This window comes from Gracilinanus agilis, chromosome 2 (genome assembly GCF_016433145.1).
Source record: "Gracilinanus agilis isolate LMUSP501 chromosome 2, AgileGrace, whole genome shotgun sequence".
Classification (NCBI taxonomy): Eukaryota; Metazoa; Chordata; class Mammalia; order Didelphimorphia; family Didelphidae; genus Gracilinanus; species Gracilinanus agilis.
In genome coordinates, this window is record NC_058131.1 from 317,488,283 (window position 1) to 317,507,578 (window position 19,296).

At 38.2% G+C, this 19,296-nt stretch overlaps 1 protein-coding gene across 1 annotated transcript in view; it reads left to right on the forward strand.

Moving 5' to 3' along the window:
* MAPKAP1 (MAPK associated protein 1) overlaps window positions 1-19,296 on the forward strand; it is a 360,172-nt gene that overhangs the window by 303,735 nt on the left and 37,141 nt on the right. The window contains exon 10 of the mRNA XM_044664232.1: window positions 12,335-12,472. Coding sequence (XP_044520167.1) covers window positions 12,335-12,472 — 138 coding nt within the window. The remainder of the gene's footprint in view (window positions 1-12,334; window positions 12,473-19,296) is intronic.

The window sequence follows — 19,296 nt, forward strand, 5'->3', positions numbered from 1 at the left end:
GTCTTTCTGCTTATTAAGAAGCAGATTGGAACTAGAAGGGACTTGAGGGTTTCTTTTTAAATGGATTCATTTATATGTAAGATTCCATAATTTTTGTTCTACATAATTGACTAAAGAAGAACTTAATTTCTCCCACAAGCTGCCTTTGGAATGACTTCTTTTTAGTTGTCTTTTTTTTTTCTAAATATATGTGTCCTTAGATAAGTCATCTCTTCTCTGGCTTGTTATCTCTTTTCTTATAATGGGTAGTGGGGACTGACCTAGATGATCATTCAGTGTCCCCTCCCTCTGATATTCTATAATCTGAGGACTCTTTCATCATTCTACCTTAAGCTTTTCTGTTCTGAGGGACCTTCCAACTCTCAAGATGTTATATGGGGAAGGGAGTAGAGGGTTCAAATTCAGCCAGTCTTTGTCCTATATTCTGAGGTTCCTTCCCATTGTTGCTTAGTCTGTTCTAGAGGTCTACACATTCATGTCCCTTTCAGCCATGATACTCTGTATTCTAAGGATCCATGTTCTATGGTGCTTTCCAATGCTCACAGTCTCAGTTTCTAATAAGGCATATTGCTTTTTCCTTTTGTAGTACTGCCCTGGATGCTTTTGGTGACTCTGGGAGTTTATATTTGAATCTGTACACAAGGCATAGAACTAACTCAAATACCCAGATTTTGTCTCATAAACAGCATCCTTCCTTTATGATTCTATAGAAATGCATTTTTGTTTGTCTCAAACCCAAAATGTCATAAGGTGAAAAAATGTGCTAATAAACTAGAGACCTGGATTCCAGTCCTGGCTCTGCCACAGTCTTACTGTGTAACCTTGGGTCAGTTACTTTACCCGTATTTTTGACGTTTCATGTACTCAAACTTACTAAATGTCCTCCAACTCTGACATTCTTTGTTCTGACAATCTTTGCAGATCTCACATTCTATATCCTAAGGCTCCTTTTCACATTCTGTCTAATGAGTTTCCTTCCAGTGCTACATTCAGTGATCTTCTAAAGGATTAGACTTTTTTTGATTGGCCCCAGAGAGCAGAACCAGAGAGTAGGGGATAAAAGTAGCAGAGATTTGGCCCCAATGTAAGGAAATATTTCCTGCCTTTTATATACTGTTGGGCATATGCCCAGCAGTAAAACAGGTTACTCAACTGATAATGAGTTCCCCACTCTGGAGAGTTTCAAGTAGAGGCTCTGTAACCATCCTTTCTTGCCTGGTCCCAATGCCACTGTGCTTCTGTTGGCACAAGGAAAACCTCTAACTATATCATATTAATACCCCTAAACAAAACTGGTCTTAGGGAAAAGAAGACAAGAGAACAAGACAAAGGCTACCTCTCCTTTCTGTCTTGCTTTTTTGAACTCAATGATAGTGACCAACAAGCCCAGATGCTCTTAGCAATGGGCCCTTCTTCTCTATGTTTATCCCTGCACCCCTGTGACGTTGCTGCCCAGCTTTCCTTGATCCATTCAAACCAAAGATAAATTCTGACATTTGCCTAGCTAGAATGAAAGAATGAAACCATAGAAAATATACAGTATATAGAGTATACAAAATTATTAAGACAAGAACCAAGAATATCACCCCCACTGCCAAGGGAAAGAATAAAGGATCCAGACATAAATTGAATGGTTTAGACCAGTGATTCCCAAAGTAGGCGCCACCACCTCCTGGTGGGTGCTGCAGCAATCCAGAGGGGCAGCGATGGCCACAGGTGCATTTGGGGGCAGTGAATAACTGTAAGGGGGTGGTGATAGTATGCGACAGGGGTGCTAAGTAATATTTTTTCTGGAAAGGGGGCAGTAGGCCAAAAAAGTTTGGGAACCACTGGTCTAGACTCAGTACTATAGAGTTGACCATCTTGTTTCCAGGAGTAATAAACCTTGCACCCATCCCCAGTTTTTCTTCTTCCCACTGCCCCTTCTCCAGGATAGCAGCCTTTAGTTCTGGCCAGCTACCCAGGAAGAAGTTCCAATGACCATGATTTTTTTTCTCCCTTGAGATTGGTGGGTCCTCATATCTGTCCCAAAGGCTAGAAGAATATCCATTCAATTCTTTATGCAGTCTTACAACTCTTAAGGATGGGAAGAAACTTAGCAAAACTAATAGCAATGGAAGAAAGTTATAGGAAGGCATATTTAAACTAGTATAAGGAAAAACTTATGAGTAATCAAGAGTTATTCCAGAGTGTTATATAGGCTGCCTCAATAAGCAGTGAAGTTCCCCATCACAAGAGGTGTTGAAGTAGAGACTGAATAATTATTTGTTGAGAATATTAGAGGAAATTCCTGCTTGTTTGTTTTGAGCTGCGTGGCCTCTGCCTTTCAACACTGGAATTACAGATGTCTATAGTTTAATTCCTATAACCAGTAATAAGGGCAGGAGAGAAAGACAATCCCTCATTAAATAGTCCTGTTCAATTTTCATGCACAAATATAATTGATACACCTAATTAACAAATAATTGAGTAGGGGAGGAGCTTGTGTTTCTAAGGGGCTTTCTAAATCAAGGAAGCATTTCCAGATTATTTGCTTCTATGATGAAATTCAAGAGTTGTCTCTAGAGTCAGACTTGAACCTTCATCAGCGCTGAGGAAGTCCATTTTGAGTTCAATTTAACAAACATTTCTTAAGGATCTGCCTTGTTACTGTGGGGAGATACAAAGTTTAGATTAAACATTGTTCCCACCTGCCTGGGATTCATAGTCTGTTAAAAGGACATAGCATATACACAGAGAGCTATAATGCACCGTATTAGATAAGAGAGTTACAAAACAAAATGCTATACGAGAGCCAGGGGCAGCATTGAAACTGGATTTTCAGAGATGGACAGGGTTTCATCAGGTAGAGAATCCACTCTGGGCAAAGGGGAGCAGCATCAAATGTCCATGCATATGGAAGACCAAATGGCAAGTATGTTAGAGAGTGGTACAGTTTGGCTGGAACTCCAATTGCTATTCTTCTATCTTAGAACTGATACTAAAGCAGAAGGTATGAGTTAAATTGAAAGAAAGAATGTATTGATAGGAAGAGCGGATAGAAAGACTTGTTAGAAGAGTGTTTTAGTCAGAGCCTGTGCTACGGTGGTGGCAGTGGAATTGAGGAAAAGAGAAACAGATGCAAGAGCATTACCAGAAATCTTATGAAATTCAGATGAAAATACATTGATACATATCCCTGCATATTTAAGAAGTTTATGTTTCCTTATTTGTAAGGACTGTAAAAAGCACTATGTCTTTCCTTATGGGGGAATCCCCTTTATTTGGACTTTAAAATTCAAGGGCTTACTCTAGTCCAGACATTTCTTTACATTGAAATGCAATCTTGCACAAAGAAGAGCTCAGCAAAACACACTTTATGAGCAATGAAATGAACTACGCTAGATTCTGAGAACAGTAAATAATTTAGTTTATTTCAACTGACTAGGCAGGTTCTTCAAATCTCTCCTGACACTGATGAATGAATGGTCTCCTCTCTCCGTCTGTCCCGTGTCAGTCAGAACAAGATATTTCACTTTCGACACCTGTGGCATCATCTTCTAAGTGGTGAGTGTCTGTATGAGGCTCTGAGAGTATCCTGTCTTCAGGGTTTGCCAAAACCACTCTGAGTTATTAACACAAAAGATATCACAGTTGTAAGCTGGGATCCACCCTCTCCTGAAGGCCATTATTACTCATTGTCATCTAGAAAGATTTCCTAGCTAAAAGGGCCCATAGAAGTCATCTGCTCCTAATCCCTCACTTTACAGATCAGGAAAATAAAACCTGGAGTAGGGAAAGGGACTTCCCCAGTGTCACTCAGTTTTTAAATGGTAAAACCAAAATTCAGACCCAGGGTTTTCAGCACCAAGCCTGAAAATCTTTACATCCTACTATGCTGAACTTCTGATAGACTACTATTTCATAGCTAGACCTTTGATTTCAAAGGAAGCAGCAGTAAAGAAGATACAGATTTTAATCTTGGTCCTTCACTCACTTTCTATTCACCATTCACTGGGTCTTGTTCATAAATGCTATTTGGAGATCCAAGAAAAACTCTAGGAATTGCAAGGGATATTAAGAGTGATTGAGTTAGAAATAGACTTACTATCTCTTCCAGTCATTAAACCAATCTTTTAACAAGTCTTGTGGATTCCATTTGGACAAGAGTTCATGCATCCATCTCTTCTCTATTCCCACTGCCACCATTCTTATTAAACCTTTTATAACTATATATTCTAATATTGTAAGCTCTTTGCAGGTCTTTCCTCTTCAGTCTTCCTCCTAGAATCTATACTTTATATCATTGCCAGGCTTATTTTCCTTATATATTGATATAGTCATTTTACATCTCTACTCAAAATCCTTCAGAGGCTCTTGCTTCCTAAAGTTCAGACTTTATAAACTGGCATTCAAGGCTTTCCCTAATTTGACACTACCTGCCTTTTTTTTTAAATCTTATCTCATATAGTAGACTGATGGCACATGGTAGACAAGTGGCGCATGGTAGACACATAATAAATGTATATTGATTGACTGTACCTCATCATGTACTTTATTCTTCAACTACACTGGACTATTAGACTTCCCCATAATGACCCTCTTTTTTCAACCCCTTGTCTTTGCATCCACATTTCCTATGCCTAGAATGCCTCCAAATGGGGCAAGTTCTTATTCATCCTTTAAAATCCAATTTAGATGTCTTCTACAGGAAGCATTTCTTGATCCCATCCTCTTGGGTATGCTCCCCACATTGGCCTTCCCCCTCTTCTTCCTACAGCATGTGGTTTCATCTCCTTTGTATACATGTATTTTATTTTATATTGGGGGGGGGGGTAATGTATCCATATATCACCTTGCTAGACTAAGCTCCATGAGGGTAGGAACCATATGTTTCCTTCAGTGCCTAGTTCAGTATTCTTTACAAAATTGGTGCATAAGAAATATAGTTGAATAATTCTCCATGGCTTCTTATTCTGTGAAGGGAAAAATGAAGCTTTCATTTCTGGCATTTAAACCTCTCCCCCAATCTGACCCCCATATGCCTTTCCAATTATATCATGTTATTCCTTTCATATACTCTTCCCCAAATTTAGCACTCTCTCTCCTGCCTTTGCACAACATGCCCCTCACCCCCAAATTAATTTTTAAAAACTGTTTAGGATTATGGCATTGTTCCTGGCCAACTTCTGTCTACTGACTCAGAGTCCTACATGTTTTCTTTGGTACCCTGTTCCTTCTGGATGGGAAAGGAGTCCATTCATTAGGACAAAAACTGAAATGGCAAAATTATCCAAGTATTCTAGGAGGTAGATTCTGTGCTCTTACCCTCTTATAGGATGATTCTCTCTGATGTGAATATTAGGTTATCCCCAGACATTCTAGGTCTGAAGCTGCCTCGAATAACCTTTTGTCTCTATGACAAAAAGTTCGTGCCCAGCTGTTCCAAATTTATCCCCCCAAAATGTTCTTGCTTTGGGTTCATCTGACTCCTGCTATTATGAAATCCAAGAGGAATAGCTATACGTTTTCCAGCAAGACTCCTCTAAGGTCTCTCATGTATACCAAGAAAATACTTGAGGAAGGAAGAGGGTTTTCCCTCATGTGTTGCTGGTACCAGCTTGTCACTGGCACCAGCTAAGTGGCTTCTGCATTTCAGGTCACTCTTTCCCTCATCACCTGGTATAGGGCAGCACATTTCCTGTCTCAGAGGTTCTGTCTCATCGTGAAGAAGGAACCTGGCTCATATTGACCCTGCTCCCTCAAAAACACTTCCCCCAGAGTTATTTAGAGTGGAAGAAACTTTGGGGATTTATTCTGGGACCAGAAATCATAGAATCATAGGATCTAATGACTGGAAGAAAACTTAATACAGGTTAACATGAATATAACATTTTAGAACTGGAAGTATCCATAGGGCATAGAATGTTAAACCATTGAAAGTCAGAGCTTAAAGAGATCCTGTGACAGAGACCATGATCTCTGCACAGTGGGCCTGGATCCTCACAGTGTGTGGATGAGCAGATAGCACTGAATACAGTCATTGTAGCAGGATGGAAGATCTCTCAACCTTGCCAGTGGCCCTGCCATTGTGTCCTCCAGATCTCTAGGTACTGACATCCTACCCATCAGTGTGCCTGAAGGACGCCTAGGTTTTGCCACTGCTATGAACCATTAGCACTGCCACACCTTTCCATCCTAGAGCTGAACAGTGTGAACTCTCTGAGAGTAGGGACAGTCAGACTTTTGAATTCCGAGCATTTAGCACAGTACATAGCACATACTACTTAAAAGTTTTTTCATTTATTCATCTCTTACATTTTCCATTTATCCCTTTATTCTGAAAGATGAATTTCCTCTATAGCTTGCCCAACAGGTAGTTCAGGGGGATAAAAGACCATCTGAAAACTCAACTACTCATCTACTGTCAAGAAAGTAGAGAAACACGAGTGTCACATTTAAAACTTAGAAGCATAAATTTCATACGTTGGCAATAAACAATTATCTCTGCTTTCAGGAACCCTTCCAGTAGAATTTTCCTATGGTTCAGTTCCCCATTTACTTTGGAGATATTTGATCAACAATAGGAATTCAGATAGTGTGAAAAAATCTTTGCTATATCAGAACAATGGATATACTGTTTATTAGATAGATTATTTTGGATGAGAGTACTAAGAATAATCCCTTCTTGTCCTAGACTGCTTAGTGATTCTTTCTTTGGCCTTTACAGGTCCTCAAGGACTTAGAGAAAGCAGAAAATAAAAAGATTGTAGCATTTTTTAAAACAACTCTTTAGGAATTTAAACAATATAGGAGCCTTTGTCAGCTAAGGTAGCAAGTTATAGAAACTTGATGAAAAAACTTCAGTTCTTGATGCCTGAGCAAATAAACACTATCTCTCAGTAAATAGATACCTTGAAAAAAATACTCAGATATATGATCTTTAAAGGTCTTTGCTTTACAGAATTTGTTGTTTGACTTGGCATAATAGAAAGAGCCCTAAATTTGGAGTACAAGTCCTGGCTTCCACAACTATTAGGAGACTTTGGATGAGTAACATTCCTCTTGGATCCTCATTTTCTTCCTCTGTAAAATAAGAGGAGTGGATTGTAATATCAACACTACTTATCTCAGGGTTGTTGTGAAAAAAGTGTCAAATTCTAAGGCACTATACACAAATAATTTTGAGGTATCATTATGGTTATTCATAGTGGGATATTGCAGACCACTTAAATGTTGGGATGGTGCCTGGGACAGTGAATTTACATGTAGTTCCTTAATAAGCATTTTAAAATGATGCAAATATACTAAGAAGCCTCAGTCAGGAACTCCTGAATTCATGTCCTACCTCTGACACATACCAGTTGTGTGACACATACCCCCAGACCACTTTTTTGGCTATCTGTGGAAGAACAAGAGTTGACCTGCATCAATAGAGGAATTTTCAAATACCATAAAAATTGAAGGTTTATCTAGTCATATTTTGTTTTTATGAAAATCTGGTTAAAGTAGACAACTGAAATAGTGATGAGAGAGTCCCAGGCATGATGGTTCAAATTCTCTGTTTGGGGGTCTGATGCTGTTCCCATTTAGCTGTGTGATTTGGCCACATCATTCCCCTCTCTGAGCCTTCCTTTTTTGTTGTTGTTCAGGCATGTCCAATTCTTCATGACCCCATGAACCCTATTGCCCAGAGGGCTTTCTTAGCAAAGATACTGGAGTGATTTGCCATTTCCTTCTCCAGTAGATTAAGGTAAACAAAGGTTAAGTGACTTGCCCAAAGTCACATAGCTAGTAAGTGTCTGTGGGTGGATTTGAACACAGGTCTTTCTGACTCTAGGCCCAGCATTCTATCCTCTGAGCCATCTAGCTCTTGTCCTTTTTAAGCTGAGTAAACATTTTTTTCCTACCTGTTACTCAAGGCTGTGAGAATCTAGTGAAATCTTGTGCATAAAGTGCTTTTAAAAAATTAATTATATGTAAAATTGATTTTCTCAATTTTTAGGGGGAAAAAAGCAATTTTTAACCTTCATTTTTTAAAAGTTTGAGCCAAATTCTCACCTTTTTCCCCTCCTTTCCCATCCCCCTCCCTGAGATGGCATTCAGTCTGATATAGATTTGTAAAGTGTTTTGTAAATGATAAAACACTTTGTAAATACAGGATAGAGCACTAGAAATAGCTTACAGATAATTTTAGAGAAAGAAATTGAAGTGCATCATGGTCATATGTTCAACAAGCAGCAGCAGAAACTAAGATTCAAACCTAGGACCTAAATGTACACTTGATATAATTTTTTAAAGCTTTAAAAAACATAGATTCCTCCGAAAACGAGATGAGCTCCTGATCCCCTTTTTGTTGTTGGTGCTTATTTTTAGTTGTCTTGTTAAGGAAGGATTTATATACTGGTGCTGATGGAGGACAGTGTAGAGCAATGTTTTCTATTCTTGACAGTTGGTGTGATACTTCGCTTCCAGTGAAGTTTGACTCACTGTATCTGGAAGCTGTCACAAGTAAGAGCTTGAAAAGGTCATGACAGATCACTAAAGATAAATGGTTAGGGGAGGAGAGCTGTTACAAGAAACAAATGGCCTACCTTGTTTAGAAGGGAAGGAGCTGACCCTATCTAGTACAGGAAGGACCATAAACTTTCCTTACCCACCTTTGGCAGAGTACTCATGTTTAACACTCTCCCATTTCCAGTTGACAGTACAGAATAAGGCCAATTCCTAACTTTTATAGGAATTCTCTGGATGACAATAGAACTATATGTCTGCAAAGTCAAAAAGAACCTTAGGTGATAGAATGTTAGGGATCCGAGAGACCTTACAATAGGAAGGAGTCATAAAGCATAGAATGTCGGACTTGAAGGAATCTAGTTCAGTTGCCATCACAAAAGGATTCACCTCAAGTGTTCCTTTTTAAATTAGTGGTTACATAGCATTTGAATGCTTCCAGGTCATTCATTATCCACTAAATAGTGAGCTTGGAGATTAATGTTAGGGAATGCTGCTGGTTACAAATCAGCCAGGAACTTAAAATTCAGCATTCTGAAATAGCAAAATAAGTAGCTAGTGAGGAAACATAGTGTGATTTTTTTTTTTTAAACCGAACTGACACACCTTTCATTCCTTCCCTCCTTCCTTCCTTCCTTCCTTCCTTCCTTCCTTCCTTCCTTTCTTCCTTCCTTCCTTTCTCAACATTGTAGAAAGAACAGTGGACTCAGTGTTCATAGATGGGCTTTAATCCCCAACTGCTGCATGTACTACTTGTACAGCCTTAGATAAATCAGTTAATCTCTGTGGGTACAGTTTACTCACATACAAAGTAAGCAGACAAGAAGAAGTATAGGGTTCCTTCTAGCACTTTCATTTTATGAATCACATTTTCCCTTATAACATACCTTACTAGTAGTATTGTTAAGGGTTACATGTGATCATCATTGTGAAATATTGGAAATACAACATGGTGTAGAAGAAAGAGCACAGGAAATGTGCTACATGTTATTTATAGGTTTCAACTACACCACCCAGGGCAAGGCTTTCTTGAGTGTCAGTTTTCTCATCTACAAAATGTGGTTAATGTTACTTGGACTACCTACCTCATAGGGGTGCTGTGAGGAAAGCTCTTTCTAAACCCTAACTTGATAAACAAATGCAAGAAATTCTTCTAGGCAATCAGGTCATTTGGAACAGAAAAGGGCCTTAATAATTTTTTTTTAAGCCTTGCAAGAAGAATCCTGGGACCCAAGTCCCAACCCTAATATTTACTTCCAGTGGAACCTTAGCCAAGCCTCTTCTTTTGCCTCATTTTTTTTCTGATCTTTAAGGTGAAATAATTGGGGGTAGGTGATCTTTCTAATATTCCTTTAAACTCTAATGTTCCTATGACCTAGTTCAACCTCAAATATATTATTATTATTATTATTATTGTTACTATTACTAGAATAATTCTGCAAAGGGGCATCATTGGGGAAAGAATTCTTGTGCTGGTGTGGGAGCTAAGGCAGTTGATACTGCGATATGGAACATAATGGATGAACTCTACAGTAACAATTTGCAGATAAAAATAATAGAAGTTAAAGTGTACTTTACATGATAAAAGAAAGATGAAGGAGAAGGAGAATGTGGTACATCTGAGATGGCTGGGAAAACTCGAGGCTTTGTGAAGTAGGCTCTGTTGAAAAGATTGATGCAACGGAGAGTGACCTTGGCTTGGAACAGGAGCCAGTGATGTATGTACGAGCATCTCTCTGCTAAATGGACCCAGATTTGTAGCACTAATATACATGGAAGCCCAGAACCAAACTCAGTATGGCAATAAATCAACAGCCACTTTGGATGTCATTTCTAGTTTATATTCTACTATTGTTCTATCACTTTAATTCATGTCACTATCATCTGTTCATCTGGAACAGGTTTATATAATTTTCCAGTGGAGTTACCTGACAAATCCTATCAAATTAACAAGGTACATTAACAATATTGACTGACTGTAGCTTCAGGAGGTGCAGGGCCATAGGACAAAAAATTTTAAAACACATCCCCACTGATCATTTTTTTCTTTCTCCTTTGCCTTCCCTCATCTTTGCCATACCCCCAAGAAATGAATATGGGATATAAGATTTATTTCCTAATGAGATATATATGTTTTATGTGTATGTGTATAAAGATACATATGTATGTATTTCCATAGACACACATATTTATTTTTGTAGTGCTTTGTATGTCATCACTTTTGTAAATCTCAAAATAAAATAAAAAAACTCACAATCAACATACTGAGCTCAAATACTTTTCTTTCTGGGAACCACAGAAAAAGGTACAGATCTTAAGCAATCAATAGCCAAATTAGAAGAAAAAGGAAAAGTGGAGATTTGCCATCTACTTGAAGTGAAAAATAATGACTTGGCCTTCCAATCCATTTTTACTCTCCTGAAATTGAGGCCTTCCCTTCTTGAATCATTGGCACTCATGATGTTCTACCTAATTAAAATATAACATATCCGAAATAGGTCTAATGACAAATCCTGAGTTTTGACTAATTAATTTAGAAATCCTGATAGATCACCTTTGCTGGAGCCCCCACTGTAATGGCCAGGGTTAAGCAGCCATTAACCCATTAGTGTGGTGTTTATTGAAAAGAAAATACAGGAGTCACTTTTATTATAATTCTTCAGATGAAAGTCTTCTGCCTTTGACTAGTGATAAATAGTTTGGTACTTATAACAAAAGAAGATAGAAATGTATGAATATGAATCTTCAATATTCACTTGTATTGGGCTAAATTTGCTGTCAGAAGATGGTTGATTTTTCAATTAAACCATTCTTATTCATTCACACTAGAGTCATTGTTGAGAATGAAGTTTCCTCACACTTCACTCCAGACCCGCCTAGACTTCTAAAGTGTTACAAACAAAAGCCCTCATGTGAAATAGGCTGATGTGATTTGTCTTTTGTGCTGCAGCATGCCCATTTTATTATTTTAATTACTTCTTCTACCTTTTTTTCTCCACACTGACCTTGACCTTTACCCTCTGACCTAAAAATGCAATTACTTTAAGGCTCCATCTGGGTCCCACTCAGGAAGGTACATTGAGGGTTTTGTCTCATTCTGCCAATAGACAAATCCTTTAATTTTCATTGAGTGAGAAAAAGAGAAAGCATGGCATAGGTCATATATTTTATTCTCAGTATATATTCCTTTGTGATACTGGAAGAATGATTGTTATAAATTTCACTGATTATCTCAGGATGCTTTGTAGCCCTAGTGTGCACATTTCTTTCCCCTACTCCTTTATTTAATCCCCAGCTGCTGTATAATCTGCCTTTTACAGCTTTAGAAATTAATTCTAAAGGGGGAATATTAACATTTTTCACTTCTGTCCTTAAAGACTCTGAAGCATATTATTCCCAGGTGTTTTACAACTAGTGCTATATCTAAGGCAACGTACACAAATAAACAATGTTTTCAGTTCCTCTCTTCAAAAAGCCAGACCCCATAAATGGAAAGCCTGTAGAATCATAGTATATCAGCAATATTAGGAACTGGAGAACTAGGAATGGAATATTCAAGCTAGAAGGGGCCTTAGAGGTCATCTTGTCCAACCCTTTATTTTACAATGGAGGTCACTAAGACCCAGAAAAGAGAACAACTTACCCATGGTCACACAGCTAGCTGTCCATCGAGGTGGGATTTGAACCCAGATCCTCTGATTTCAATCCATTGGTTCTGTAAATGTGAACTATTACTCTTACTACCATACTAATTAAAATGTATTAAGGGTATGAAATGGCTATTGTGAAATTGTTCACACAGTCTGCTGCCATTGGTTTTTCTCACTCTTCTGACTTAAAGGTATCTCTGGAGACAAGGTGGAGATAGACCCTGTCACTAACCAAAAAGCCAGCACAAAGTTCTGGATTAAGCAGAAGCCCATTTCAATTGATTCTGACCTGCTGTGTGCCTGCGACCTTGCTGAAGAAAAAAGCCCAAGTAAGGCAATCCTTTTATTTATATCCTTCTGCTGTTCAGCTGGAAGGGGGTGGGGAAGAGATACGTGAGTGCTGGGTGCCAAGAGAATGTATGAGCACCATGTCCTTTCTTCTTTGTATGTGTTTTATGTGTTGCAAAGCACTTCTTCCCCACTAGCCAGAGTGTGTATGATGCCAAGAGCTTATAAACCCATGTTTCTGTTTTTCAGCATACTTCATTAGGAATTTCAGGCCAACCCACTAAGTAAGGGCAGGTTGCTATCTCTTTATTCAGGAGCATCCCATTCCTGCTTTTCTGACTTAGGGAGTTAGTTGTATCTTCCTTCCATAATGGGAATATTGGGAAGTTTACTGAAACTGTTCAATGCCATTCTAGGATCATAGAATGTTAGAGCTGGCAGAGGCTTTAGAATTCAGAAGGAACAAAAAATTTCCAGCCTCAGCTAGACCTTGAAGTGCAGAGTGTTAAAGCTGTGAGGGTCAATTAAAACAAAGAACTAAAAAACAGTGGTTCCCAACCTTTACAGGTATGCAGACCTCTTTTTAATAGAACTTCACATCCTAATAGTTATATTGTTTGAAAAAAAGTCATGACAAAAAACTGCTGTGAATTCAATAAAACTTTTAATATATGCCAATCATAATAGTATCAGCACATATTTTTTAAATAGCAGTACATAAATATGCAAGATACTCTTCCTGTAGATGTTATATTTGCAACTTTACTTTTTAAATGCTAAGGCATTTGTGCCCAGTGCTTTCAAGGTTAGAAGTTTCATAAGTCTGACTGAAATAATGAACATTTTAGCCTTAACTCTGCTTCTACATATTGGTTTGCACAATCCCCCAGGAGTCCATTGCCTTAGAGAACATCTAGTCCAGTGCCATTTTATTGAGAAAGAAACAGAAACCAAGAGGCCAACAAGTAAGAGGTAGGGCCAAGACTCAGACCTCAGGCATCCTGACACCAGGGCCAATAGCCTCCTGACAAAGTGTGGTATAACAAATTATACCTTCAAAGGAAAAGTAAGAAATGTCAGAGTCAGAGACTGTTTGCCTTTTGTCCCAGATCCCCCTCCACTTTGTAATACATGACAGTTCTTCAGGCAACATAAGAAAATGTAAGCAGCCTTGCAGATAGCCACCTGACTATCCTGTTCAGCCCAGTGACTCAGTTTTGTTCTTGTAGTTGAATTTTTTAATTTTTTTTTTAAAACCCTTACCTTCCATCTTAGAGTCAATACTGTGTATTGGCTCCAAAGCAGAAGAGTGGTAAGGGTAGGCAATGGGGGTCAAGTGACTTGCCCAGGGTCACACAGCTGAGAAGTATCTGAGGCCAGATTTGAACCTAGGACCTCCCATCTCTAGGCCTGGCTCTCAATCCACTGAACTACCCAGCTGCCCCCTATAGTTGAATTTTAAAAACATACTTGTCTATCTTGCCAGGACTTTTTAGGTGTTTTAAAATAGGCCAGTTGGAGTATTTTTAAATAGTAGTAGTTCCCATTTCTATAGTATGTCACTGTGTGCAAAGCACTCACCCCACAACATCCATTTGAAATAGAATTTCTAAGCTAGCATTACTTTCATCTTATAAATAATAAAACTGAGATGGCAGGGGGGATGAAAACATTACTTAAGATTCTAGGATTTATGTCTGAAAGGAATCTTAGAATTTATCTCTGCTGGAGTGAAAGGAGCAGAACCAGGAGAACATTGTACACAGAGACTGATTCACTGTGGTACAATAGAACATAAAGGACTTCTCTACTAGCAGAAGTGCAAGAATCCAGAGCAAGGCTGAGAAAGAAAACTAACCACATTCAGAGGAAGAACTGCGGGAGGAGAAACACAGAAGAAAAACAACTGCTTGAACACATGGGCTGATGGGGATATTATTGAGGATGTAGACACTAGATGATAACTCTAGTCCAACTATCAATAATATGGAATTAGGTCTTAATGATACATGTAAAACCCAGTGGAATTGTGCATTGGCTAAGGGGGGATAGAGGGGCTTGGGGGAGAGGGAAAGAACATGAAATATGTAACTAGGGGAAAATATTCAAAATAAAAACCTTTAAAAACTGCAAAAAAAAAAAGAATTTATCTCCGCTGATCTCCACCTTTTTCAGATTAGGAAATTGAGGCTCAGAGAAATGAAATTACTTCCCCCTGGTGCTACATAGAGAGTAAGAATCAAAACCAAGTTTCAAACCCAGATTGCCTGACCCCAAGGTCAGTAATCTTTTTCTGCTACATTGTGAGGACTCTCTTACTTTTCTATAAAACCAGCCAGATTTGGACTTATATTTTACCCCATTTAGTCTTCTCATCTAGTAGCAGTGTAAGGCAAAGGTTAGAGGTGATGGAGAGAGAATGAGCAAAGAGCATTCTATACAGGAGCAGCTGGATGGCTCAGTGGATTGAGAAGCCAGGTCTAGAGATGGGAGGTCCTAGGTTCAAATCTGGCCTCAGACACTTCCCAGCTGTGTGACTCTGGGCAAGCCACTTGACCCCCATTGCCTACCCTTACCACTCTTCTGCCTTGGAACCAAAACACAGTATTGATTCCAAGATGGAAGGTAAGGGGTTTAAAATAAATAAATAAAATAAAACAATATTAGTTGATAAAGTCAAGGCAATAAACAAATAGCATTTTTTTTTTAATTTTTTAAAAGAGCATTCCATACTAAGTGAGATCATGTTGTCATTTCAGTGCCATAAGAAGTACATGTTTAGTAGACTCATATTTTAGGTAAATTGATCTTAATGTGTAGGGGAATTTCAAAGTGCTCCTGAGCTATTAGAGCACAAGTACCAGCAAGTCCTTCCCCACTTGACAGCCTTCAAGGATAGATCCAGCAATAGAACCTATATTGAATGACTGACAACCTGTCTTAAGTTGTTGCAAAGCTCAATGTTATCCACCAGGACATGAGGGGAGTTTTTTTGGCCATAGTAATTCATGAAAACTCTCTTTGTCATCACAGAGAGCACTCTCACCAGTGAAATGACACATCTCTGGAAGCATTGGAAAAGAATTCAGTAAATCAGGAAGAGACCTTGTACATCATCTAGTCTAACCCTGTTGTTATCTCACAGATGAGGAATCACACCCAAAGAAATGTTGTGACTTATCCAAGGTTACATAACAAATTGTAATCAGAGCCAGGATTTGAACTTAGGTCTCAATTCTTTCTAACTCCCGAGTCCACTACTCAATCCAGTATACCATACTACCTCCCATCACTACAATATTTTATTAGATGAGGTAGGAGTTTTTAAATCAATAGGTTCAGAATGAATTATTTTGAACTGCACCAAAACAAAGAGACATTTAAACCAATCAGGTTATGTGCTGTGTGGTTTATTTTATTTTATAGCTTCCAGTATTTTTATCAAATTAATTCAGTGAATAAATCTAAAAAGTTCATCTTCAAACCACCATCAGCCCACTGAATGAATTTATGGGACCTTTTTTGAGGATTAATGATAACCCTTTTTTATCTTTTGTATCTGTTGAACCTTAGAAAAAAGTTATTTTAACACCATGAAAAGAATGAACCTCACTATATTTCATAAGTTTTGTCTGTGATTCTTATCAGCTCAGTGATGTATGTTCGTAGCTGAGTTTACATCAAAAATTATTCTTAGAGCCTCCTTGAATGAATTATTGTGAAGACACAGGCTGAAAATAGATAAGATTTTTGAGTTCTGCAATATATTTTCTTTTCCCTGTTTTTATCTCTTGCATCCTAAGTGTGCTGCTTCCTAGTCTTGCTGAAGCCAGAACAAGAATAAAGCAATTGTGAAAATACCCTGAGCTCTTTATGAAATAGCCATATTTTTGTTGGCATTAGTATTGAGAGGATGATGAAGCTCTTTTCTGTCTGTCAGATGACAAGTTTGGAAAATTTTTGAAACAAACAAAAAATAACTAAAAAACCTCCTAAAGAGGCCATTCTGTATTGTCTGTCCAGAAAATTGTTGCCAGACTGTTCTGGTGGACACTGTAAGCAATGCAACCCTTGTTTTATTAGTTCCATGTTCCAAACATCTCTGAATGATAGACTGGCAGATAGAATGAGAATTCATCGAAGAGAGGCTCAGTATCTACTTGACACAGATGTTGTACAGGGAATCCCACCTCAAGCATGGATTAGACTAGATGACCCATCAAGTTCTTTCCAAATCAGATTCTATGATTGTGGGCTGGGATAGAGAAAAGAATGATGGAATGACGGAGTCTGTTCACCCTCAATAAAGTTACCTCCTCTCTCTTAACTTCCATTCCTTCATCTATAAAATGAGAACATTGGGCTGGAGGTCAAGGAAACAGTATATGGCATTGAGTTTGGAGTCAGAGCATCAAGGCTAGAATCTCAGGCCTGTCCTTTCACCTTGGACAAGGCACTCCCTAGGCCTGGGTCTTCATTTATAAAATATGGTAGTTAAGCTAGTTGATCTCTAAGGTCCTTTGATCTTATTACTTCACCCTACAAACAGATCGTGGGCAGAATCCATGATGACATACAGCTGTGTATTAGATTGAGACCCTGCAGCCATACTTCATCAGTAACCATTGTCCAGCCTTTACTCCTTTAGCATCAAGTTCTCACTATTAGGTCTTGGTTACCAAAGGAAGATTTATGGTCCAGCCCTCAATAAGGGGCTGGAAATTCATAACAAAATAGACACGTAACTTTTTAAAATTTTGCATAGAAACATGAAACTAGGTGATAAATTCTTCCTATCACAATAGAATTGAAACTAAGCAAGCAAACTCTTTATCATTAGAGCAGTGGTTTTCCACTTTGGTTTTACAACCCTTGTAGACTCATAGAATGTAATAATTGAAAGAGACCTGAGAACATAGAATCTTTAAAACCTAACCTATGAAAATTGGTAGGAATGGTAGAGTTCTTTCTAGTCTTTCCCTTTCATTTTCCAGATAAAGACACTGGAGGGTGTGACAGGACTACACAATGATAAACCCAGAGGAATGGAAGTCATTATTCTGGGAACTCAGATTTTACCTGACCACTGAGTTTTTTTTAATTGTTATATAAAAATAATGAGAGTAGCAGGGTGGCATCATGGATTGAATATCCAACTGGGCATCTGGAATAGCTGGCTTCTGATACATCTCTGAGTCTCAAAAAACCCTCAACATTGGTAGAAGACCCTCCCACACTGACCAAGTCACAGGTCTTTGAAGTATTGACAGACAATAGCAGTAAGGCTATTGGCTCCTATTTCTGTTACTCTCCTGTTAGTGTATTTCAAATTGACTCCTGCAAATTACAGCCACTCTGTACTCTCTTATAGTATGTAAGTCTCATCCTTACCTTTCTTGAAAGCCTCCATGGTAGATCCACCCAATGTGCTTAGTGACCTTTGCTTCCTTATTTTTATGTCTCTTGCATGTCAATGCAATATATTTTGATAGTGCTTCATAATTTTCTAAAACCCAAACACAATATCTTGAGTTAGTGAATATAAGTATTAGTGTCTCTCTCTCTCACACACACATTTTTTTTTAAACAAATGAAGAAACCAAGGCTAGGAAGGCAAGAGTGGTTTGCCCGAGGTGACATAATTAGTAAGGCTCAGAGCTGAAATTCTTTCCCAGCTTTTCTGGCCCCATTTCTTCTGTTCTTTCCACTATACTTTGCAGAAACACAGGTTCTGTGCTTTTTAAAACAACAACACATTTTTTGGGTGATTTTTTTTTAAATGGGGTATTATAATTTCACATTACAAGCTAGTGCCCTTTCCTTTCAACTAAGCCCCATTAGGATATGTCTGGCACTATTTAAAGGGCTAGTTATAATCAAGCAGAGTTAGTTTTATCATAGAAAATTCTGCAAATTTAGAGTCCTGAAAGGAAGAATTCTATCATTAAGAAATAAGATTTAAACCTTAATAAAGTAGCTGTCATTTTTATAGCTGAAAGGAGTCTTGTATCTCAATTAAGTATATGTAATATAACATCTTAAGGAAGCAGCATAATAGGTATAATATGATTATGTTCTCTTGCAATAGTGTAATTTAAATGAAATCTGATTCTGTTAATGCTGGTTATGTTTTTGGACCAAGAATAAAGCTTCTTTACTCTATAAACTGTGCTAGTATTCAAAATGGGCCTTTGTGACTGGTGTGCTTATAGAATCCTAGAAACTTAGAGCTAGAAAGGACTCACCAACACTGGAGCTTGAAAGAATCTAAGTCCTTCAAGTGATAGAACATCAAATAGCACTCAGGAGAACATCAAGAAATAGAATATTAAAACATATCATATTAGAACTGCGAAGGACCTTAGACACAATAGAAGATTAGAGTCATAAGGGACTTTTAGGACATCTTGGAACTTATAACACAGAATGTTAAAGCTTGAAGGAGACTTTTTAAAAAATCTATTGTACAGCCCCATCACTGTATGGAAGATCAAAGGGGGAGGTCCAGACTAAGGCCAGATAGTGGTTCCTCAAAAAGTGTTTAATCCAAGCCCATGTGAATCAGAAATTTCCCTCTATAGCCTAAGTGTCAAACAAATGGGCTTTGGCCCACAGCACTCCTGAGTGAGACTTGAACCAGATTAAAATGTATTTGGGAAGGAGCAGCTAGGTTGCATAGTTGATAATTCCACTACGCCTGGAATTGGGAGGACCTGGGTTCAAGTTTGACCTCAGACATTTCCTAGCTGTGTGACCCTGGAGAAATCACTTAACCCTTATTGCTACTCTTCTGCCTTAGAATCGATACTAAGACAGAAAATAAGGGTTGTTTTTTTTAATGTGTTTGGGAAATACTTAACAAAAT